This window comes from Geospiza fortis, unplaced genomic scaffold (assembly GCF_000277835.1).
Source record: "Geospiza fortis unplaced genomic scaffold, GeoFor_1.0 scaffold161, whole genome shotgun sequence".
Taxonomy (NCBI): domain Eukaryota; kingdom Metazoa; phylum Chordata; class Aves; order Passeriformes; family Thraupidae; genus Geospiza; species Geospiza fortis.
In genome coordinates this window covers 3,512,727-3,538,887 of record NW_005054375.1, presented here as the reverse complement: position 1 = coordinate 3,538,887, position 26,161 = coordinate 3,512,727, and the positions used below count along the sequence as shown (strand labels likewise).

General features: G+C 35.7%; 1 protein-coding gene across 2 annotated transcripts in view; it reads right to left on the bottom strand.

Annotated features, from left to right (window-relative positions):
* Nucleotides 1–286: 286 nt before the first annotated feature.
* The window catches only part of IL1RAPL1 (interleukin 1 receptor accessory protein like 1), a 516,974-nt gene continuing 491,099 nt past the window's right edge, over nt 287–26,161 (bottom strand). For both annotated transcript variants that reach the window (XM_031060205.1, XM_005424902.2), the window contains exon 6: nt 287–377. In XM_031060205.1, the coding sequence (XP_030916065.1) occupies nt 295–377 (83 nt within the window). In that variant the 3' untranslated portion in view covers nt 287–294. The remainder of the gene's footprint in view (nt 378–26,161) is intronic.

Here is a 26,161-nt window from a genome sequence, read left to right as displayed (position 1 = left end):
TATAATATACAGAGAAGGGAAAGTTTAGAAAGAAAAGTTCAGATACTCTGGTCACTGTTTGACTTTCATCAAGATAAAACCTAGTATCAGAAAGCAAAAGCTTAGCGTTCAGTATTGATTATTAAGATTTTTTTTGTCAACATCAATCTCATCAATGATATACATCTCTGCACGGAATCAACATGTGTCTAATGTCTTTTCAATTAAATTATTAATGTCAACATGCCATCAACATTACCATCATACATTAACACATCAAATTCCTTCATACAATTTGAACAGAGGTTATGTTTGCTACTTACCTAACTGGGTCTCCTGAATTGTTAGCTTACTCTCCAAGGGGTGTAAAAGCTTTGGTGGTTTATCTGTTAGTGGCGCTAGAAAAGAAAGAAATTCACATATGTAGTGTTCTGATTATTATTGGATAGACTAAGACTTGGTTTTATACCTATTATTTCAAGAAGGCTTTGTTGTTTTCTTTTGTTTTAATAATGTTCATGCCTTCAGTAGCTGTAAATGTTTTTGCTTAGACAGTAAATATAGCACCAAAATTAAAGGCCTTTGTATTAAGAAAGTAATTTCTTTAAACCCCCACAAAAAACAAAGAAACAAAAAATCCACCAAAAAAAGCAACCAAGCAATAAAACAAAACCAACAAAAAACCCAAAACCAACCAAACAAAAAAACCCCAAACCAAAAATGCACTGACATTGCAATTTTATCTTTTGGTAAATATTATCCACAATTTCAGTTTGCTGTGATATTTAATTACTTTTCTGTAAGGTATAGCCATTAAAAGATAAATAATATAAGTTACTGTAAAACAATTTAGAATATTTGATGACGATTTTATTTGAAAGATATTCCCAACACTGAACTTTGTAAAGTGGAGTACTAGATATGTTTTCAAAATCCAAGGAATGGATACAATGAAATAATGTCAAGATTCCTAATACAATGGCTTCTCTTTTACCTTTTAGTCTACCCTGAAATAATATTAGTAGACTTTATGCAATCATGGAATAGAATGAGTTTTATAGTGGTCAAAAGTCTTCTGAAAGTTGTTGAAGTGTGTTCAAACTATGCATGTATATAAATCATCCTATTCTACTAAATATAACATCTGCTTACTTGATTCATAGAAGTGACATTGATTATTACTACATTTGTTGTTGTTAGCAAGTGTACTTTTTACTATGTCTAGAGATGAGTGCGTGCCATATGAAACAGAAAGAATTATTTTTTTCCCCGTTAATACTGGTAGTAAATATTCATGGGAAATTTCCAACTTTTGTAGTCACCTGCAACATTTTGATATTCTGCTTTTCAACATCAATTCATGCTTCAGTTTTTAACACAGATTATGGGCTGTCGCAGATTTAAAATACATTTGACATTTTGATATAGCTCTAGAATATTTGTTCCCTTCAACTTGTCAAAATCAATGCTCCTTTTCTTACTGACACACACACATACCCATATGTGTATGGGCTTAATCTACTAAACACACTTGTCTCCTGTCAGTGGAATAGCAGGAGAAGTTTATTTGCATTCTCTTCATTATGTTTCTTCTGGTCTTTTAAGTAAATTATCAATGTTCTTTAAAAGGTACAGCATTAATTTCAACTTTGCAACAATTAGAGAATGGAACCATTATCAGCTTGTGTTTCTGCTTTACAGACATTATCGTTTATATAATAAAAGCATAAACCCACTCAGTTGGTATCAGAGGTGTTAACCCATCAGACCTAGCAATGAATCAAAATTCAGTGGAGTGGTAAAACACATGTACTTGGTCCAAAAACCTCCTCTCAGTTCATTCTTCTTACAGCTCCTAGTCTCTATGGGAAATCATTCTGCACTACAGGCTTTGGAGAGAGCTGAAAGATTTTTGGCATTATCTCTGACTTTTCTTTACACCAATGCTAATTCTTTTTATCTGTTTTTCTCTCTCTATTTTTTTTTTCCTTAAAGGCTAAAGTGGGTGGAAGGGAAAAGGATTCAAAATATATTTGCTTCTTAAACTGTAAAATTAGTCATTCCCATTTCTTAACTTCTCTTAAAGGCTCATAATTCATCAGCACATTGCCATTTTTTAAACATCCACTATGAATTTAAATTTAATTTTGCAATTCTGTCATTCTCAACTCAATTATTATTCATCAGATAATGTCTTCTGAGTCACTGTTTTTCTAAATCTGTTTTGAAACTGTGAGCAAAGTTCCCTCATTGTAAGTAAAGATATAGTAACTTGTGGAGTTAATATGAATGCAATGAATAAGTAGATTAAAACCAGCATTTTTTTCAGTTTAAGCAAAGATCAACACTACTTTTATGATCCCGTATCTCAGGTCTCTAAGAAGATTTCTACTTTTAAATTAAAAGGCCCAGGATGTGGAGATAAGTTATCCTTTAACAGAAGTATGAAGTTGTTATAAAATTAATGTCCAGTTTAATTTATGAGATTTGATATATAATTTAACAAATAAAATGCGACTGAAAATAATAAATTAGACCCATTAGATGCATCAGAATCACAGGAGCATGTAGGTGGAAGGATCCTTTGAAAGCTGAGTGACCCAACCTCCTGTTGGAAGCAAGTCCAATAGAGCAGGTTGTCAGGACCTCATCCAGTCACATTTTGAACATCTCTGTGGGTGCAGATTTCACCACCTTGGGTGTTCCAGCTGCCAACCACCCAGTGGCCCTGCACTGGACTTGGTTCTCTACATCAGTCTTTTTGAACAGCAAAAAGCTGAAAATTTCTCAGTGTCCCAGGTGTGGCCTCACAGATGCTGCAGGACTGGGAGGGATAACCGTCCTGAACATGCTGGCTAAAGTCTTGCCAAGAGCTGTGCAGTTGGGATTCACCAACTCATGTTCAATTTATTGTCCATCTGGGCTGACAACACCATTCATGCAAAGCTTTCTCCTAGTCAGTCAGTCCCAGGTTCTGCTCTGCTGCACAGGATTATTCCACTTCTAGACCAAGATGTTGCTTTTGCCTTTATTAGACTCCATGATTTTCTCCAACTTTTCAAGGCTTCCTGAAGGAGCATCTCTGTTCTCTACTTTGTCACCCATTCCTCCCATTTTGCTTAGAGTGCACTCTGTCCCATCCCCCAGGAGTACAAAACCTCCCTAATCAATGGTAAAACAAAGATTCAATAGAAGTTAATTGTGTCATATGCTTATTTTAAAGGGATAGTTACCAATGTTTGTAACCATAAGAGTTTATATTTAATAAGAAATGTAACTCTAAAAATTCTAAACTGGGGAAAGTATCCCAGAATTGTATTCCTTTAGATGTCTACCAATCTCACACACTTTTTTATGTCTGTCCTATAAGCAATCGCATTAGCCAGGGCCAACTCCTTCACCTGTTTAGAAAAGGAAAAATATCCTTGAGTACTCTGCATTCCAGAGCTTTAGACTGTAGGGAACTACTGTGAGTAGGAGTTATATAAGCAAGGAAAAGAATTTTAATAACTATATGTGCTTAAATATCAAATTTTCCAAGGTGATCTGAAACTTTTTCTCAGCCAAACAGGGCTTTTTAGTGTCTGTTATTTGATCCATTTCTTAGCCTGAAAATGTATGTAAATTTGTTCTGGCATATTAATTCCAGTGGACTGATGCAGAGTTAAGAATTTCTCTAGCTACCTCTGCACCTCTCAAGTGTACACTCTCCATTATGGAGAGTCAACATTAATGGACAACACAGAGTTACTGCAATCTTCATTTAGTTTAGAAACTCTGGAGTAGACCTATGTATCTCCTATAAACTTTTTCATATCCTTAAAATAATAGGGAATGACTTCTTAACTAAGCCATGTAAGAGTCTGTTCAAAATCAATATTATTTTCAGACAGATATATTGAGCTACAGTTATCTACTAAATTGAACAGCAAAAGCATAATTTAATCTTTTCTTACTAAAATTTTACTAAATTAGCAAGAACCCAAGAAAATTTATAAAACTCACAACTACGTCTGGTCTCTTAAATAAGTTAAATACCTTTTATTCTTTTTTTATAAATAGTTGCACAAAGGCAATAATTTTCGTGTCCTAAAAAAATATCCATGATTTGAAAGCACTTCCTGTTCTGTACTGTATGCAGAGAACAAAAATCCTTTGAATATGTTCAAAAATATAAAGAGAAGATCCTCTTCCCACCAGGTAGTACTTATCAACATGGCTGTCACACAGGAGGAACAGAGTGCTCGGGTTCCTATTCTTGCATGAGGGAATTCTCAAGTCTCTTGGCAAGAATCTTAGTTCCTGGATATTATTATCTACTCATGCATGGATTCACTTTTCCCTTCCTCCCTCTTGGTTTTTTCTTTCTCTTTCCTTCTCACTTCTTTATTTTCCTTTTTGTTTTTCACCACCCTTGCACCACCCCTCCCTCCTCCACTGTCCACCCCCACCACTTTAGAATCAAGGAATCATTTTAATCAAAATTGGTATATTCGTCTTTAAAAACAATGGGGATTGATAGGTCAGTGCCTTTTAAAGGAAAGCTGTTTGATCATAAATCAAGTTTACAGCTCATCTTATGTTTGACTTCTGAACCATCATTGATGAATGGTTTGAAAACAAATATATGTCAAACTTGAAGTAAACTAAAGCTAAAAAATAAAAAGGTGAAGTAACCAATTCTGAAGATTTATTAAAAATTAATATACAACTTCAGAAATACCAGTCAGCTGCAGAGATATTGATCCTGCTCAGAGAAAAAGTGGCTAAATTCACATACCATGGCTATCAGATTGGATGTACATTTAAAATATATTGAACCAATTTTCTGGCGGTAATGAAAGTGAGAGCCACCACAATCAGTCACCCTGCTGGAAAACAGCCAGAAGATAATATTTTTACATCAGCCACTGACTTCCATGCTCCTCTTCCTACGCTGCTGCCTCAGCTTTAGATGAATGTGGTCACATGATAGGTACATACACTTGCTCTGTGCAAAACACCATCATTTGGAGAGACCAGCCAACTGTTAGATTTTAACACATGCAATGAAGAAATCTTAATTCAACCTGTATATCAAAATAGCACTAATCTGGGCATCAAAATGGAGCTGCCTCAAAATGCACAAACTTAATAGCAGAAAAAAAATAATTTCAAAGATCTAGGTTTATGTGTGTTTTATGAAGTGCTCTCAGATTCTCCCTTGAAAATAACTACAAAAGGTTTTAATTTCTTAGAGGAAGATAGGGTTTTGTGGAAATATCTAAAAATCAGAAAGCCAGTTTATTGTCTGGACATTTCATTCCAGGCAAAAATTCACAGGAATAATTGCCTAACTTGTCCAGTCTGAGTTATATACATTTTAGAACATTTCTGGTTCAAAAGTTTTATTGAAGTAAAAACTACATTTTGAGGATGAAAATACTTCTGATCTTTCTGAGATTTGAGATAATGCAATGAGATTAAACCTCTTATGTTTATGAACTTAGACCATTTTAGAAAAAAATGACTGATGTGTCCCTGGAAGATATTGTAACTATAGCACAGGATTAAATAGGGGGAAGAATTCATTGCTATGCAAAGGGAAAATATTCCTACACTTTGAAATCAAAGACATCAGAGACATGGAGCTCTTTTCATGAAGTCTGTGCTGTTTCTTTGAATTCAACCCACAGTTCAAAAAGACTCCATCTCTTGGTTTGTGTTTAGAAACTTAAGAGAATTCCTCATTTCCATGTACTTTCTTGCTAATTTTCTGAGCTTGTGTTTCTTTTTCTCCTATAGTTGTTGTGCCAACTTTGTCATAGACTGATAATTGTGAAGACAAGGTACTTCTGTCAGGGGAGGGGTATCTGAGGAGATTATAGAGGAGGTCTGACTGACTATAAAGCTGAACAAATTGGCCATGGAATCCGTGGCTTCCCCACCCCTGGAAGTGTTCAAGAACAGGCTGGATGGGGCCCTGAGCAACCTGGTCTAGTGGAAGGTGATCCTGTCCATGGCAGAAGGACTGAAACCAGATTATGTCTGAAGTCCCTTCCAGCCCAAACCATTCTACAATTCTGCAGCAGAGGCAGCACTGCTGCCTGCTCCACACGCTCTCAGAGCTGTCCTGGGCCTGGCTGTGAAGTGCATGGAGTGCACTCACCCTTCCAATTACTTCATCTGAACATTTATTCAAGCATTGTCAAGCATGATTTTCTTATGCCGACATCAGTGGAGAAGGTTTGAATCTAGAGTAAAACAATGAACTTGGGTTTAGATTGTTATTTTAAAGTGTCATGAGAGGACTCTGAAAATAAAGCACTGTCATTGGAAAGCCCTCAGTTATGAAAAGTTGGCATTGATCGCCATATTCAGGAATCATAAGTAATTATAATAATAGAAGGAAAACTCTAGCATTCCAGTTGATAATTGCAGTGCCGTGAAAAACTCTGATGTATACTTTTATGTTTGGTTTCTTGGTTTTAATAGAAATGTCTGAAAAAGAAAATGCAGTAATGCCATAGCAGTAGTCTACAGTAGATTGCAATAAAATTATATCCAGCCTGAAGCTACAGTCTTGAAACATTAATCTACACAGTCACTGTCCAGATGAGTGTTCATACTGAAAACTCTGAGATTTCTGAGAGTAAATGTGAGCTGAGCAAAAAAAAAGTAATGCAATGCAAGGATGCTGGGTTTTTCCTTATTTCTCCATATATAGGTATAGTCCCATGTATTTGGACCTATCAATAGAGACATCAATACTTTTTAAAACTAAATATATGGCAAGGTCTTTCATAAGAGGGGAATTCTTTATACCTGCTTGAGATTTAACAACCTTAAATCTCTACTCTCAATTACATTCAGATTGGTTTTCATTCACAAGGGCATCATTCAAAGTCACATATGCCATGAATTGCACAGCAGCCCTGTAAGAATATCCTGCCTCGCTGTGTGCATGCTGAATCAAGCAGTTCAAACTGAGGGCAGATACATATAAGGACACTGAAGTTATGTGTGCAAAGCCATAGGCATATGACTGTAAATGAGCTGCCTAATGTGACTTCATTTCCACTATGACTGACTCAAGATCAGCTTTTATCTTCTGAAATGTTCCCATAAATCTTGCATTGCAAGACAAAAATGTCTCTCCTTTCAGTTTATGTCTTTCTCATTGTCTTCTCCTTACCACGCATTAAAAACCCACAACAACAAAACAATTCCCCACCCCTACTGCTTTGGGCATATAAATGAAAATTATTTTTATTTTTTACATATAATAATTTCTTCTGATTTTTTTGCAAACTGGCCATAATCTTAAGCATTTTTTCAAAAATAAAAAACCTTTATAGTCCTTTGAATAGAATATCAGCTCTTCCTAAAAGAAAGCGCCGAAACAGCTAAACTTGCATTCAGTAAAGAGGTTGCAAAAGTTTTCATTATGCATATTGAGAAGAAACATTACTAAAATGAAATATAAAAGGTGGGAAGAATATTTCCAAGAAGCCTTTTAAAATGTTTTAAGCCTGTGAGTCCCCTGAGATTAACAACACACTAAATACTGGAGAAGAGTAAATGAAGCCAGATGTTGGGGTTTTCATTATCTGCTCATCTCTAATTGAATCTGATGTGACACTTATGCTATCCCTATGACTTCAGAGATGTTAGTTTTCATGAACACACAGTGACATTTCCCAGAGATCATCTCCATGGAAAAAGTACAAATAATCAAAAGGTTGCCATGGCAGATGTTAATGCAGTCTTGAAATACAAAAGAACAAAAGAATATATGTAGTTAAACAATTGAGTGAAATATCAGCCTAATATCTTGAGATGCTCTTGGTCTCTTTTCTGTGTGGCAGATTTGGGATTGATATATTGATTTTATGAATAAAAAGGGCTTTTTTTATGAAGCAAAGCTTTAATTCCAAAAAAAATTTTTTTAATTATAGTGGCTGAATTCCCCATCTCCCACAAAAAAAAACCCAAACAAAAAAGAGACCCATAGTACAGAAAGCCAAATATAAATATTAAAGTATCTAAAATTATCAAAAATATTTTTTCTCCTTTGCCTGTAGTTTCTCTACACTACACTGTTTGTACAAAACTGATTTCTATAGCAAGATAATGGAAATGAGATTTCCTATGTAGGTTTATGAAAAGGATGTCATGCTAAAGCCTGGTCTACCTGCACGGTCTGTTAAATTTTTCCCTTCACTTGGGTCTTAGAGGTATCAGATCATCTGGGAAAAAAAAAAGCATGTTGTTGCTACAAAAAGTCAGACTATATATTATCAGAGCATTTTTTTGAAAATAAAATCTCTTCTTAGAAAATAATGATGTATCAAGGAGCATTTCCACCAGCAGCTCCTCTGATGTTTCAGCCTAATGAAGCAGCTCACCAGCGTGTCATTCAGCAGCTATGCAGTGGGAGCCTGTAAGGGAATCTGCTCCTGTACCTACATGTTAGCTCATGCCTTTGTTTAGAAGAATCTTTAGGGAAGTGGCGTGTTTATAACTCTTGTGTAAGGCTTGTGAAACAAATAGAAACACACAGTAGCCTCCAGTGAGGCCACCTGAAAAGATGTCATATTCATGAAGCAAAACAAATTTATATAAATTATAATGATTTAGGCAAACTTATTAGAAAAGCCAGACTAAAAAATTATCATCAAGCAAGCATTCTGCATCACACCATTAAAATTTCTCTGCATATCATCCTAGATTCTAGGATGATTCATTCCAGAATGAATGAAGGATTCATCCTTCTCATATCATTACCCTAACCTGTTCTCCTTCCTTTTTTCTCTTGGTGAAAACACAGAAAATATGGGGATGGAAGTATCATAAGGTTATAGCTCCTGTGACGAGAAGAAACACATATTTTTAACAATTACTCCATAATTCTTTCCAGATGACCCCAAGAATCTCTCATTTATATAGTCCAGTTATCAGTGGTACCCACATTATCTTGTTCAGCCCTACCTTCACACTTGTCATTGAATTTAAGTAAGTATTTACTATTATTTCTTGTCCTCAATATTTTCACAATCATTAAAACTTCCCCCTGAAATTTAGCAATAGTTTCCTTTTTTTTTTTTTGGCTATTATTTGTGTACCCTGTCTCAGATTTAGAGTTCAAACCCAAGGAATGGAGTGTGTTTTAGAATCATTTGAATCATAAAGAAACCTGGAAAAGATCTTTAAGATCATCAAGTCCAATTACTAATCCAGCACTGTGCAATCCAATAAACCATGCCCCCAGGTGTCACATCTACAGGTCTTTTAAGTGCCTCCTGTTCCAATGCCTGTTCTGTGGACCCCCTCCAGCCCCTCAATCCCTGTAGTGAGAGGCCCAAAACTGGACACAGGATTTGAGGTGTGGCCTCACCAGTGCCGAATACAGGCGACAATCCCTGCCCTGGTCCTGCTGCCACACTGTTGCTGATCCAGGCCAGGTGCCATTGGCCTTCCTGGCACCCTGGGCACACCTTGATCATGTTCAGCTGCTGTTGAACAGCATCTCCAGGTTTTTTTCCACCAGGAAGATTTTTCAGCCACAATTTAAAGTACCCCATTGAAGGTAGCATCAGTAGAAGAATGATTTTAGGAAATGAATGGTAATATTGGGAAACTTGTTCCTGCCTTGCTTTTATTATTTCTTCCTTTTTTTTGGAGTTAGGGAAGACAGTTCTTGGATATACACTAGCTCATGACCTTTGAAGACAAATTCTAGATACACTATTTTTTTTTTTAATAATTAAATCTGATATAAATCTGCTGATAATGCTGACATTTCAAAGTAAGATTGCTCAGCCTCTGAGGAGGACTTGTAAAGCGAAGAGGACCCTATGCACCCTGACCACTTCAATTCTTCCAGTGAGCTGACATTTAAAGGCCTTGCAATTAAAGATTTTACATATTTCATAGAGTTTTCTCTTTCAGAATTTGTATTCAACCTTTTAATTCTGTTGCTCTATTTAAAAATCATCTGATTTAAAAGGTGACCTGTTCTAATTCTCTCTGTTCAGTTTCTGTCTTATACCTGTAAGATTAGAACAATTACTTTGTTCTCCAAGTAATTTCAGTGATTTAGTCTTCTGAATCTGTCTTTGGTCTGCTAGGAATTTGGACATACTGTCATTTCTTGTGACCTAAAAACTGAAAAAAAAATCCACTTTTATGAACAATAAGAAGACTTTTTCTTTTCTTTTTGTACTTCTCATTGAGTGCACATGTTTTTGTCTATCTGCTCAGGCAGCTTTTTTTCATCTACTCCATTGAGACAAGGGTATTGCTTCTAAGTTGGGAGATTTTGGACTGTAAGAAAGCAAATATCACTCCTAATCTTCAAGAAAGGCTAGAAGGAGCATCTTGGCAGCACAGGCTGGCCAGCCTTTCCTTGATCCCTAAGAAGATGATGGAACAAACAGTCCTGAAAAGCATTACCAAGATTAGTAAGAACAAGATGATGATTGAGAATAGTCAGCATGGATTTACAAAAGTAAAATTGTGCTTAACCCACCTGATAGCCTCTGGTGATGAGATGCTGGGCTCAGTGGACCTGCAGACAGCAGCTGATGCTGTTTATCTTGACTTAAGGAAGGCTTGAAAAGCTTTTGTCTCACTGACAAACTCGATGGATTTTGTATGTGGGTAGGGAGATGGGTTGACAACTGAGTGAATTGTTGGACTAAGAGGGCTGCAATGAGCAGCACAAAGCTTTTGGGGCAGCCTGTACCACTGGGATCAGTGCTGGTGAAGCACTCTAGTGATCTGGAAAATGGAGCACAAAACTGGGAAGAGTGGTTGATGACCAACAGGGCTCCTGCCACTCAGGGGGACCTTGACAGGCTGGAGGAATGGTCTGACTGACAGGAACCCCCTGAAGATCAACAAGGTGAATTGCCAAGTCCTGTCCCAGGGGAGCAATATTCCCAAACTTCAATACAGGCCTGGAGGTGAGCAGCTGAAAAGCAGATGCTCATGGAAGGACCTTGGATTCATAGAACATAGGTTAGCTGTGAGCCAGCACCGAGCTCTTGCAGCACTGAAGACCAGCAGCACTCTGGGCTGCATCAAGCAGAGCATGGCCAGCAGGTTGAAGGGGATCCTTCCCCTTTTCTCAGCTGTGATGAGACACAATCTGGAGTGTTGGGCCTGGCTCAGGACTCTCCCACACAAGAGAGATATCGACATACAGGGATCAGGGCAGTGAAGGGCCACAGGGATGACAGAGGGATTGGAGCATTTCAGACAAGGAGAGACCAGGAGAACTTAGACTGCTCAGCTTGAAGAAGAGATTCCACAAAGGGATCTTGTCCGTGTCTTAAGAAACCATGATGGCTGAAGTCAAGATAACAGAACCATACTCTTCTCAGGGTAAGGGACAGGATAAGAGGCAATGGCACAGGGAAAAAAACCCAAAAACCAAAAAACACAGGAAATTCCACTTAAACATAAGAAAAATATTGTTCACTTCATAGATGATAACCCACAGGAACAGGTTGCCCAGAGATACTATATTGTCTCCAGTACTGGAGATTTAAAACCCAACTGGACACAACCCTCAGCAGCCTGCCCTCTCTGTCCCTATTCTGAGCAGATGATTGGAACAAAATATCTCTAGCAGGTCTCCACTTGTCATATGATTTTTAGCAAATATTTGTACTGTACAATCAGGTTTAGAAAGCCTGGAGAATTCCCTGGGTATCCTGAGTACTCAGTGTCTGTACCAGTGGGATGGGGGATATGCCATGCAAATTACACTGTAGAGCTCCAAAGTTGATCATACAGATTTTGTGCTTGGTTCTATACTGTGTGTACAGATCCTTCCATTGTAACAGTAGACACCATGGCACAGAGGACTTCAGGTTTGCATTATCTCTATACAAATCTTGTCTGAAGTCTCAGCTGTGCAGTTTTTGTTTCCATACCTTTTCTGGTTCTTAACATGGTAGGAAATCAGGGTATACCATAGGACATGAAAACCAAAAAAAGTTACACAGTCCATGTAAGGAGAAGGAGAAGAACATGCCTGACAACAATAATATCTGACACATATTGTCCATTTAATGTGCCAAGCTTTAAATAAAGCTCTGTCTACAAGCCCAGTATGGCAGATGTTATATTAGCACATATCATACGGTTACTTGGCAACAAACAGAGATTAGACATCATAAACATTTGGTCTGCAGAAGAGCTGGTGATTACACAACCATATTTAATGCTTGCTGCACAAAAATATCCACCCTGGTTGTGTATATACTGTGTGTAAAGCAAACTCCAAACTTTTTCAGCAAAGGGCCTAGTTAAATATGTTAGAATTTTCTAATCTCTTTCAGAGTTTGTCTACAAGGCACTATTCAGTGTCATGCAGAGGATCCCCATTAGAAAGGACATGTCTGTGCTAAAATACTCTATTTCAGAAGTTCAGTAATGTGTGCTGGTGAGCAAGGGAAGGGTGTACTGCAAACAAATCCATGCTGCTTCTAGTGTTTGAGCTCCATGCCACTGCACAGTACTTACTACAGCATGTCACTAGGGATTCAGGAGCCTTCAACCAGTTTCCAAAAATGGTGTAGATACTTAGGACCCCAACTGTCATGTCAGTCCTCAAAAACTTGTTATGGATCCCCTTTGTTTAATTCTTGTGCTTTTGTAAATCCTACTTGGTGCCACAATCCTTGTGTAAGTCTAGGAGCAGGAATCTAAATCCCCATAAAACAAGTGACTTGCATGTAAAGTTTTGTTGGTCTTTTTTTTTTTTTTTTGGAAAATGCAATTTTCTAGCAAGTTAAACTCTTTACAAATGGATAAGAAATCTGGGATGCAGAGTCTGTGTAGAAAGTAGCACCACAACCCATTTTGCCTACAAATACTCTTGGTTTCTGTTTATATGGCTGACTTTTCTCTGAATGCTCAAAGTACATTACATGCCATTCTAGTGAAAAGAGAAAATTAGCTGTCACCTCAAATGCAAGATTAGAAAACCCCCCCAAACCTGTATGGAACCTTAAAATGTAGATCTGTAGAACTCCTACAAGAAATGAAGTTGTTTTTACAAGGAACTAGAGAAAGAAAAAGATCAAATCAGAAGTACATCAATTTTTGCAGATGACAAATAAAAATTACAGAGAGAATAGGAAAACTTTGTTTCCATGAGAAAATACTCATTCTTATATTGATTGAGAGATTGCTCCTCAGAAATATTTCATCCTTGTGTTCTGTTTTGATACCAAAGAACAAATTTTCTTTCCACAAACAGCTGTGTGTAGTAGCTATTATGTTACATGGCTCTGGGTCTTTTAAGGCGAGAAAATGCAAGTAAAAGATATTACCCAGCAGTAATAGCCATATCTTTTCTATGTAGTGCACTGACTGGGAATAGTCTGTCCAAAAGTCTGATATCTCCATTTAACACTTTTAAATTCTTAGTAGCAAAAAAAGTCCTATTAATATTTAGGCCATAAAGATTAGTACACAAGGCCTCCACAGGCAGGACAGCAAGCTACTGTATCAGAGGAAGAAAAAAAGATCTCCTAAGTCAAATGAACAACAGATGATACCTTCTGCTCCTACATTACATTCATAGAGACATGCTGGGTTGGAAGGAATCTCTCAGATCATCTATTTCTACCACCCCTTCAACACAGCAGGGACACCTTCCACTAGACCAAGTTGCTCAGAGCTGCATCCAACTCAACTTGGAGCACTTCTGGGAACAGGGCATCCACAACTTCTCTGGGCAACCTGCTCCAGTGCCTTGCCACCCCCACAGCAAACATAACGAGGTCTGTATTTTAATTACTAAAATATGCAGATGGATTTTCATGATTAGATGGAACTTCAAAATCACTGGATATCACATTACCATTGTACCCCACAGATATCTGGCATTTAGGAAAACTAGACAGATGTGTCTTATGTGTAAAGAGTCAAAAGACTTGTCAAAGTCTTGTCAACCATAATGAAAGTTGTAACATTTTCTTTCTGACTGAGTTACATCTCTGCTATATATAATTACAATATTTGTTGTTTTCTTCCATGCAACTTCTTCCAGAGAGGATCCAGAAATTATTGCCTCTGTCAGAGATTTAATTTACCTGTAACATTTGTTAGTGGTACACATGGAATATGTCTCTGGTATTGTATCATACACGATACAGGTAAGATGTCATAGGTTTTACTATTGCAAATAGGTTTCACCAGGATTTCAAAAGCTATCATGAGTCCTTTTCATGCCTGATTCATAATATATAATTCTGGGAAGAAACACTGAAAGTAGCAGATCAGTGACACTATTTTTCAAAAAAAAACCACAAAAAAGTAACTATTATCCTTTTTTTTTAAAGCCATTTGAGAAATCCCATGTTTATGGTGTTCTCTGCTTCCCTTCAGTTTTCCTTTTTGTCTAATAAATTCAGGTAAATCTCACTGTAGTTGTTCAGAGCTGATTACTGGGGAACATGCAGTAAAAGATGTAACAGGGAATGATACCTCAGCTAGGATGGTGGCAAGCTTAGTAGGCTCTAGGGCACTAACTTAAATTAATTATTGAGTGAAATAATCACAGATTGCTAATGTAGAGCCCATCACAATGGAGGTTTAGAAGATTGAAAAAGGACTCCAAAAAAAGGAAACTCGAGGGTACCTTCTGTGTAAGGACTATGCATCATGTGTATTCAGAGCTAAAAATTAAGAGAAAGGAAAGAAAATCACTCCAAATTCAATTTGCATTAGGAAGAATGGGGGGGAACATGAAAACATCACACATTTCTAGTGAAATATCTGCTTGATGTATAAGTGCAAATTGCAGGACTTGGAGCTTTTCCCCTTATTATTGCTTCACTACTTATTCTGATAGAAGTGAATTTATCAAGTGTTGGTGGGGTCCCAAACCAATTCCATATGTATAACTTTATCCTTCATGCATATTGCAAAAATATTTATCAATATGCTACAGATTAGGTATTCTTCATCCAGACTCATGATAAATTTGAACTTAATATATTTTACTTGTGACAGCAACAGAAATATAAATAATTAAAATAATAAAAATTATGCTGAGCCAGATACATTTTTTCTGGGATTTCTTTCTGAGAATATAATTCACTTTAAAGTATCAGGAATATTCAAACTATCAGAAATCGGCAAGCAAGAAATTGAAGGAATTTTTGGGGTGGAAGAACTCTGGAGCCATGGCATAGTCAAATTCCAGGAGAAGATCTCATACTAGGAAGCAAATGTGGAAAGCAAAAGAAGTCTCAGTGAATGTGTGTTCCTTGATATATTCCTATATTTTTTGCTCCTGCTTTCTTATTTTTTAAAGGGAAATTCAGGAAAGGAGAAGATTTACCCTTGGTACATATTTCAATTCAAACCAAACCATATTCACCAGAGAACAAAAAAAAACAAAAAAAAAAACAAACAACAAAAAAAAAAAGAGTATATAGAAAATCATGATAGAAAATTGTCAAGTGTAATGTTGGACAGGTTTCAAAAACATATTTCATAAACAAATATTGTAAAGATATTAAAAGTAGGCTGCTTGAAATAAATGTTTTTGAAAAGAGTCACTGAAAAATTGTAAATTTTTCAATACCAGGAGCTCTATTCAAATATTAATCAGAATACCTCATCAACATGTGGATATTTCAAAAAGTTTCTAAGTGTGCACTTATTGTGTGAAATATCAGAATCGCAGCTAGGTGAGGCTGCAAAGAACTGCAACCTGGAGGTCATCTAGTCTAAAATCCCTGCTCAAAACAGGGCAAAATTACCAGCTCCTGTACTAGGAACCTTCAATAAAAGTTTGTTATATTAATAAATTTTAATCTTCCTTTTCATCTTGCTTATTTTCTTTGATAAAGATGTTGTGAATGAAGAAAGGAGGCTCCTTAGTTCCAATCCACTTCTGCTTTGCCCATGAGAGAGCAGCCTCATTCTGGAGTTCTGACATAGGCACTCATGAGAGTGTGAAATTCTTCCAGACTCTTCTGAAACAGGTTTTTCACTGCTAAACTTTTTGCAAAGAAAATAAGGGCCAATTTCTTTGCCAAGTGTTGTCATTTTTTGAAAAAAACAGACTTACTAAAAGCTCCTGCAAGTGATAGCCAAGTTATTAATAGATGAGCATTGCCAGCGGACTCAGTAACATCTAAAATACGTTTTTAATCTCAAGAATTATTTCATACTATAGATTTTATTAATCAGCCTTAGAAAATGTTATGTTGATGTTAAGAACAATCAGATATTCTGAAATAGTTTCTAGTGCATGCAAGTATTTTATTATTGTAAATGCACCTTTAAGATGCACTTAATAAAATGATTTTTACCTCCTTTATAAGCATTCTACTCTTGTACTCTTCTGTATAAACTGTTGTCTGTATAGCATGCAGATATGTTTTAGCTTCTGTATTTCCCATCCTTCCCAGATATTTAAGTAGGTTTAATGTGCATTTCTTGTTATGTTTTGGACATTTGCAAATGGAAAAACCAGGAATTGAATATAGATTGCTATATACTTATACCAAAATAAATAAGAAATTTTTGATGGTCAGATGGGGTTAACAATGACAATGTCAAGTTTCTGTAACTGTGGGATAGCTAAAAGTTGGAACAATAAGTAGAGATATAAACACTGTCTTCTAAAGTAAGTGGGGCATTCATGGAAATATAACACACTCTCTATTATCTTCTGTCTATAAGCAGAAAAAAGTGCTGTTTTTGAGAAAATTATAATGGGCAAAACCCACACTGTCCTTCCTCTGCTGACAATTATTTGGTTATAGATAAAGTATTAAACTAATTATGTCAATAAAGTAATGTCTCAAATTATTCATTTTTCTTAAAGATTTTCTGCTGCTCAGCACTTTTGTCCATATTTTATATTCAACCATTGAACTTCTCAGCAGAAATAATTTCCACAGATTTTTAAATTGTGTGAGAATTCAGGACCCACAGCTCTTTAGAGATGTAGATGACTTGCACTAAAATCACGAGCAGTGCTTACAAACTTAGTTTAGAGAGAGCAAGCTCTACCCCTGGGCAAGTTGGTCCAGTCTGAGACCAGTCTCACAATGTGCCAGCTGGTGCAAAACCAGTAGTCTTGTTCTTCTCTTTTATCTGTAGTTAACAGGTGCACTGGGAAAACTAATGCATCATCATGGAGCTCCTCTAAAATTGGTTGTTCCACTAGGAATGGAAGTTGGTTTTTTTTTAAATTTTATTTGATAGGCACCACTGGCTTAGATAGTTTGAAAAAAAATCAATTTAATTGCATATTAAATGAAAAATAAATACATAATTCTATATTATTATGAAGAAAAACCATCAAGAGATCCCTGTTTCCCCAAACTGTGAACAATACAGGATATAAAACTTAAAGAAAAAAGAAAAAGCTCACAATGTGGAAAGTGAGAATATAGGAAATACTATAGGTTTTATCCACAAATTTCTCTATCTTTTCATTCAAGTAATTAACATGATTAAGCACAGTTTTCCCATCTGATTTAATTAGCTGCAATCATACCAAACTATTGTAAGTGGGCATTCAAGATATATGACACATCTTTTCAAATACATGTACACTTATTGTGAAAATGAATGTAATAGTAGCACTCACTAGCCCAAGGCAATTACAATCACAAGAACTGCTTGTTTAGTAAAAGGTCACAATCTGATGTCTTGCATTTGCCTGAAATAGCCTTGTCACTCTACAAATTCTAACAGTGAAAACATATTTTCAACAATCATGACTTATTAATTTAACTTTAGAACTGATTCCATGTTCTTCTGAATATTTTAATAATGAAAATTTAAAGTATATCTTCTTGACAGAAATGATGGATTAAACATTTAAACTGCTTTTTATTTTTTTATTCAAGCAATTTATACATTTACCTATAGGCATACTGCTGAATAAAGTATACACCAGTTTTAGGAAACACCAACGCTCTGACCATGATAATTCCTTAATGCTGTGTGAATCACTGAGAACATTTTTAATGACCCTTTCCAAATTACATTAATCCTCAAGTTTCTTCCCACTGTCTCCTGATTAATTCACTTGCATTTTGCTAGAGGCAGCATGCATAAACTCTTTGCCTTCAGCTGGATGGCTTGGGAGGATGCTTTTGGTAAAGTTCACATTACATCAATCAAGGACGAGTGCTCTTCCTCTGTACAGCCATTCTGTGTCAGTGACCTGGCTCCTGAAGCCACAACTCTTTTCCAGAACCTCTTGCTTTCCCTTTTTCTTACCTGCACTGCAACACACTAGAGCTGCAGATAATGCAATGTAATTAGTCACTTTAATTTTTGCTGCTAGCAGTTCATCAAGCAGTATTTGGGAGAGGGAGGGGGATAGTATAGAAATGAAGAGAAATCTTAGGAGAGATTTTTAGGAAAATGAATACTTTTTTAACATCCTGTGTCTCAAGAAGGAAATGGAATGACAGTGAAGCCAGCTCTTGTTTGAAAAGCATGTGGAAAATGAAAATGCAAAATTTCCTTGGTTCACATAATGAATTAACCACAAAAAAACCTATGAAATATGCCAAATCTACTTGTGGGAGAAAAAAGAAGATAAAAAGAAGAAATAAATATGGAATTAATAATGCATCTATATTAAAGAATGGCTACTTGTGACAGATTTTCCCAACTCTGTAGTAACCATCAAATTTCTTAGGAGATGGTTACGTTTCTTGTTTTTCTTTCCTTTTGATTTACTAATAGAAGCCAAATAATACATATAATGTAAAGATGTCATTATAAGCTTGTAGCAAAAAAACGCTGTGATGTAGGTTTTTATTGAAAAAAATATGTTTCTCTCTTGTTGACTACATGTAGAGGTGAAATATAATAAAAAATGCTGTCTTTAAACTAGGTATTCTTTACCAAAGCACAGTATGGATATTCAGAATGACAAAGAATCCTTGCAAATAAACAGAAGAGAAGAAAGTTAATACAATTAGACAATTTATAATCTAAATTAGAAAATCCACAGTTTATTGAATTATAATTCTATTGCCTTGAATAACCTCTCAGACAGTGACCTGTGTCATTGTTTCATCTGTTTCACCTCCTACTTCATCTTTCTTTCCAGGCATATAATGAATATATTGAACAACACCTGCTTTCCTATGAAATCCTGTATAATTTTTTTTTTTATGAAAACACACAAGCTCCATTTTCCTCTGGAAAAACAATTTATTACTATCTGAAACACCTCTCTAGCTTGAAACCTAAATCTATTTAGCATTTAATACATAAAATTATTTATCTCGTGAACCAGACAAACAGCAAAATATATTAAACCACACAATTTAAAATTTCCCAGCTATTGACAAAATATGTCCCCTAGGAATTTTCATATAAAGGCATAGGCTTTTTCAGCAGCAAAATTAAACTTGGGTTTGGTTTACACGTATATTTTCTGAAACAGGACCAAGTTGCCATTAAACTAATATAAGTATCTAGTTTTCTTTATTTCTTTAAGACTGAAGTATTTATTGATTCACAGGCAGACACATTGCAGCTAATAATAGCCTTCTACCTCCCTCTATACATTCCTCCAAATAAAATTATAATAAGGAAAATTATTCAATCTTCTTATAAAAATTGGCAATGACATCTGAATGCAAAATTACTTCCACAAAAAAAAAAACCAAAACCTCACCTTTTTTCACAACATATATTCTTCTGCATAAGAATCTATAATATCTGTTTTACCTAAAAGAATATATTCAGTTCATGCATGACTTATAAAACCTTAGTTGTATTTTGAAAGTATTTATCTTGTTTAGACACCTGGGACAAACAGTGATTGGTGTCAATGTGCTTCTCATTCTTAAATATGTGTAGCAAATATTATAGGACTGTGTAAGCAAGAGCAACTTCGTGAGCAATACAGGAACATCAGAATAAAACTACATCAAGTAAGTTATTTATTCAAATTCTTGATGTGATATTCAAAGATCTAGTCTCATCTGGAATTGCTGCAAGGGGAACTAGTCAAAACTTTATTTATTTTAATTAAAATCAGTTGCAGTCTATCTACATTTGCAACCTTTCCTTAGTCATATATACTTTATTAATCTCAACATTCACAAGAATGTATATTAAGCTTGCATGTTTATTTACTCTTTCAAGTTAATCAGCAATTGGAGATGTGATTTCTCTAACTTCATGAAGCAATTCATCTAAGCACAAAGAAATCCTCCCCAAACAAATTTTTTGTACAATGAATATTATCAGATTAACCTCTCCTGCTAAGTAGACAGATTACAATCTTGAACATGGGCTTGCCTTTGTTCTGTTGCTCAGAGAAGAGAGACAGAACTGCCACTTTTGACCCTTGTCTTTTCTTCTTGGAGAGGGGAGGGGGCAAGGAAAAACCTCCTGTCTAATAATGTTGTCTTTTTCACTGAAATGCAAAAGCTTATCAGAGTGCTGCTTGTCGGTATTAAAACGTTGAACTTAATTTCATAGGTATTATGGATAGAAATGTCAAATGCAAATGTAAAAGTAAGTCAGAGCAAGTAAAGAACAGAACAACAAACAAAGGAGATCAAAATCCTAATGCAGATCCTGTTCGACATAAAACCCAATTCCATATTAACATTGATATTCACAGCAATGGCAGTGATGGAAAATGTCACCAAGACAAAGAATTCTTGGAGCACTCAGCTGTACATACCTTCATCTCCTTAGTAATAACCAAGTGGTTATATAAGGGAAAGGACTTGGGAATTGTTAACATCAGCAGCTATCCCTGCCTGGTGTGCAGCCAGTGTGTTGGGTACAGGTGTTTTCAGTTTGGTTTTCTGGAGTTTTTTTTTAGTTTTATAGATAATTAAAAACCAGAAAAAACTATTTTAAAACCAAAATATATTAGGTAGACTTCAGGAGATCTGTTGCTTGAATGTAAGCCCTGTTTTTTCTTTAAAGAGACCCTATCTGAGGTTAGAGCATGAATGATACTTCAGACCAGACCAAACCAAACCAAACCAAACCAAACCAAACCAAACCAAACCAAACCAAACCAAACCAAACCAAACCAAACCAAACCAAACCAAACCAAACCAAACCAAACCAAACCAAACCAATCCAATACATTTAGTATCTGTTCTGGTAGCACACTTTCACTGGGGTGCTGGGGAAGCACAGACCAGAAATCACAGTGAAGATGTGCGCAGGCACAGACACAGCAGCTTTTTAATGAGACATTTTAAGGAAGGGTTATTACAAATAGGTCACTGCCTGGTTCTGAAAGATGGTTAAATATGAATTCTAATACATGGTTTTCTGCCATTGGCCACAGATCTTGAAATGCAGTCACTATACACAGGAACTCTCTGTCAGAATACTTAACAGGAATCTATAAAGATTTTCCCACTGCACAGTATATATGATCATGTGTATATTTAGACATGTGTATATATGTATATTCAAAAACACTTTTGCAAAGGCAGTTTGTGAATGTTCTTCTCATTCATAAATTCAACTAACTCAACTAACCCATTTTCTGAAGAACTGAAGGAGCAGAGGGATTTTAGAGTACTGCAACCATTCTGGATTAAGCCCCAAACAGGGGCTATGCTAACTTCCCAAGCTTGTGAAAGACACAAAGCAAATTTTTAAAATGTAATTTTTTCCCAAAGAAGATTACAGAAGTAAGGTTGAGAAACAAGGCTGCTTCAACATTTTTCTTTACAAATTTTCCTCTCTGACTCACCAGCCCATGAAATAAATATGCTCCTAAAGAGTAAGAGTTCTTTTAGAAGAAAAGAAAGAACTTTCTCTCTCTTGTAATTCTCAAATAATATATGAAATGAATCAGAAGTAAGCAAAGCAACAAATGGAGTCACGCCTCTACCAGCCTGAAATCATAAATGCTGAAAATATTATGTGTTCTGATTCATCACAGTGAACTTCCCCAGGAATCTGAAAAAGGTCATTCAAATATTAAGCAACCCATTATTTCACTCAGCTAAAAGCACACTGTAGCTCTATGCTGTAATCCTAAAATGGCATCTCAGCTGCCAAGTGCCCCTGATGTGAGCAGTTGCAGCTTAACTAATGGTAAGCTGGTGACAGAGTTTCCTTCTCTACTGCCTGAACTGCAGCTAACTGTTATGAGAATGTCAGTGGTAAAAAGTCCTGACAGGAATACCTTAGACATTTAAATGTGGAGAGTTATTTGCAATTAAGAGCTAGTAACTCTTAGGCTGAGGTGCACTTTCTCCCCCAAGGCCAGGAGAGTAAAGCCTCTGATGCAGCAATCTCTTACAGGGTTCACTCCACACAAACTGCGCCCAGTCACCCCTGTATAAAGAGGAATTGAGCATGCTCTGGGCTAAGGGAGTTTGTTCCAAGTTTTGTAGAATTGCCATATTCATAAGTGACAATAGATGTCTGGGGCAGGCGCTGTACCCTGGTGTCCAACCTGAGTCCCACTGCCCTTTCTGCACATGGGTGTGTGAAAGCATCAGCTCCTTTCCAGCTTTCAGCAGGTCTGCCTGAAGGTGCTGGCCACACATCCTGAAGTGCCCTGTTGACCAGGCCGCATTGTCAGTTCCTGTCTTAGATAGAAGATTAATTTCTTATCACATTCACACCATATTAAGCTTTTGGAAGGTTACAGAGATGAGATCAAGTATTTTTAACTTGATGAGATGTTCTTCAGATCATTATGTCCTCATCAAAAAGCCAGAAAAAATTATACCGTCGTTCAGTTATCAACAGGTTGGGATAAAAACAATAGCAAATATCTTGATTTTAACTTCTTTGCTACTTTCAAATTTGCTCCCATATACTACATGGAGATCACATTCATTTAATTGGCTAATTAGTTGCAAGCAACCTCTGATCTTTGCTAAAGATTAAAAATACATTTGTTAATGAAATCTGTCTTGAATACAGCCTTTTGGAGAGATTCAGAATATCTAAAAGAAGAGCATTATGTTTTTATTAAGTTTACTGTGGAGACTGAATTTACGCACTTGTAACACTACTATGACCTATATTAAAGACAAACTGATAACCATTGCCATGGTAACCAAAGAGATTCAGAGATCTTATAAGAGTTTTCATGTGAGAATTTAAAAAATAACAACTCTACTTTCCTTTTTATTCCAAAAAGTCAATCAGCTCTAAGCAAACAATTATTTCATATACCTACATATATTTATAAATAAAGAAAAAACATGAAAGTGTGTTGCAAAATTAATTATATCCATATGTGTAATACTAAAAAGTAGGTAGCTAGGTAAACTTTCCTTTGCAAGAAATCTATATTTTGCAAAAAAATTAGAAAATTTGTTCTCTCAGTCCAATAGGAAGGTATTTATAATTAACTCAAAGCCATCTCCCACCACTGGTCTCATGTAGTTGATAACACATACATTATACATGATTTAAATGGTTGCACTTTTTGTCAGCAATTATATCAGCAGATTGCTTTTGTGGGTTTTTTTTTTTGGTTTTTTGTTTGTTTGTTTGGTTGGTTGGTTTGGTTCTTTGTTTTTGTTTTTTAATCACAAATCATCTAGGCACTCATTACCAAACCAAATTGGATGAAGATGTATCTTTGCTGCAAACACTTGGACTCCAATCACTTTGCTGCTTAATGTGATGCCAGTTGTGAAGAAGAAAATTTCAATAATTTGATGTAAAGTCGGTTAGCTCTATAAATCATGAAATTCATTATTTAACATTTCCTCTTGAAGCAACTTCAGACTGTCAGTTATGATAAATAAAGGAATAGACTGGTTCCAGCCTCTGTTTAACTTCAGACAATGTGTAAGCCATAAATATATTTTCAAAAATTCCTTTCTCCTCTGTACACTGTTCTAATATATATTCTGGAATCCACAAAGGTAATCTTTTTATAAAATCAGCAAAGGAACATATATTATTTATGAACCTGAGTATTTTTGCTAAAACCAACCCTGTATTTGTTATCTATCATACTTACAGCTGTAATAACAAACCTCCTGTAAAGTATCTGGAATGTATTGTATGCATGATATTTATATCTCATATAAAATTATCTATACTTACAAGTAAATGTGAAATATTCAGTTTCAATATTGTAAGCATCAAAGCATAAATATGTTAAAGCCCAAATGGATACATTCAATAAAAATTTCAGTGTCATGCAGTGGTTATAGGTTATCTTGTCAAATGACCATTAAATGCCTTGTTATTATGTTTAGGTAAGCAAGCTGAATTGAAAAAGCCAAGTTCCCTTGCATGACCACCCAATGTTCCAAATACTTGAATAGAATTAGAAAATAATTCTTTATATTTTCAATTTTTCCCCATTGCACTTGTGGTTCACGTAGAGTGAAAAGTTAGGGGGAAATGGTTCATCAAGTATTTCCACAGCTACGATGGAAAAGTGGTGGTTTAGAATAACATCCTATAAGCATTCAACAACCAACAAATATTTTAGATTTCTATTGAATCAGAATGATATCTGAACTCTGCAAAAAGCACCATAGTGGTGACTTCTATACACACGATGACTTATGGAATGCAGATGAGTACAGACACTTTACTTTCTTTTTTTCCAAAGTCAATAGTATTAAAAATGTTGATAAAGGGAAAAAACATTCAACAACTCTGTTCCTGTACTTCAAGTTCTTCATACAGGTTAAAAATAAGAGCTGTTTCATTGATGTGGGCTTGATGACTTTTTAGATAGGCATGCTGTAGAATGATATGGTGAAAAGCGCAATGAAATGCTGAAGTATTAAGAAATTATGAGTCATTTAAAGAGTAATAGGCTGAAGTCACATTATCATATTTAGCAATTATACCTAGAGATTTCCTGCATTTTGCTTATAAAAAACTATTGCTGCATAACATCAGGAGTCTATACAATATAAATAGGCTCCTTATGTATTCATTAACTATCATATATGGAAGTAGAAATGAGAAGCTTTTAAAAACCTGACCATCTATAATTTTCTGTTAGAAACCCAAAGAGATTTCTCTCCATAGTAGTCATTGAGGATTAACCAGTTTTTGGTCTCATGGACCCCCAGTAAAAAGTCTCCCAGCTAACCAAATCATGATTGCCAAAGCAACCCTGGTCCACCTCAGAATACAAATTTCCAGGGCCTGTTTTCACTTTTGACAAGATTTATAGAACATTTTTTTCTTCTAAACTTGTCCCATCCATTTGTCTTGTACACATCTGACATTGCAAGAAGGGTCAGTGCTTGGCATGGACACTCAATCATGATGTCAGTGCCTAGGCCTTACTTTTGGGTGTAGGAACACCTGAACCAGCTGTTCAAATCAGCTATAGTCTGAACAGAACTGTCAATGCAAAGCCCAAAGTTAGTAAGATGCCTTCTTCTCAACACCTCTGCTAACAGAAATGAAACCTGTCTCCTAAGAATCCTTCTTTCTCATTCAAATTGTGGGCCCACAGTCCATACAAGCAAACAAACAAAGGTACACATGAAAGATGAAGGTTAACAAAAAGACTTCCCTTTAGTTTGGGGAAGTGTTACAAATACACAAAGAAAAGATAACTTATTTTCAGAAATGGGTGGACTCCAGTAAAAGTACCAAACATTCATTTTAAGAATGGGAGGATTTATCAGAGTATACATTCTGAAGTAGAGATATACTTGTGCTGAAAAGCAAAATATCCCTGAGTGGCTCAACACACTCTCAATGTGTTCGTGTACTATTGCTCTTTGGAAGTACTATACTAATTACCTAATGATTCTGAAGTATTTTAAAGTGCTATAGAAGAGCCAATTACCAGCATAGTTGTATTATTATGTTATGGGACAATTAAAATACACATCTATGCATGTTTTCCTCTGTTTAAAATTGCTTAGTGGGTTTATTTTCTGATTTGCAATAGAAAAATGACAGAAAATTGAAGTCCCTCTGAAAACCAGTGAACCCAGTTCTGTTCACAAATCTAATGATGATTTTCCTAAGATATTTGTTTAATCAGTTTGTTGTAACAGACATATTTGAAGGGGAGTGATATCTAATGTGCTATAAATGATACATAGTGATATACTATGTGCTCTATAAGGCTGAAATTACTACTACATTTGAAATTTTATTTGATAATAATGCTTATAATAAGAGTGAAAATTCATAGTTAGACCTATTTGCAGAATAATACATTCAGTATGTCATATCGTGTCTAACAAGTGAT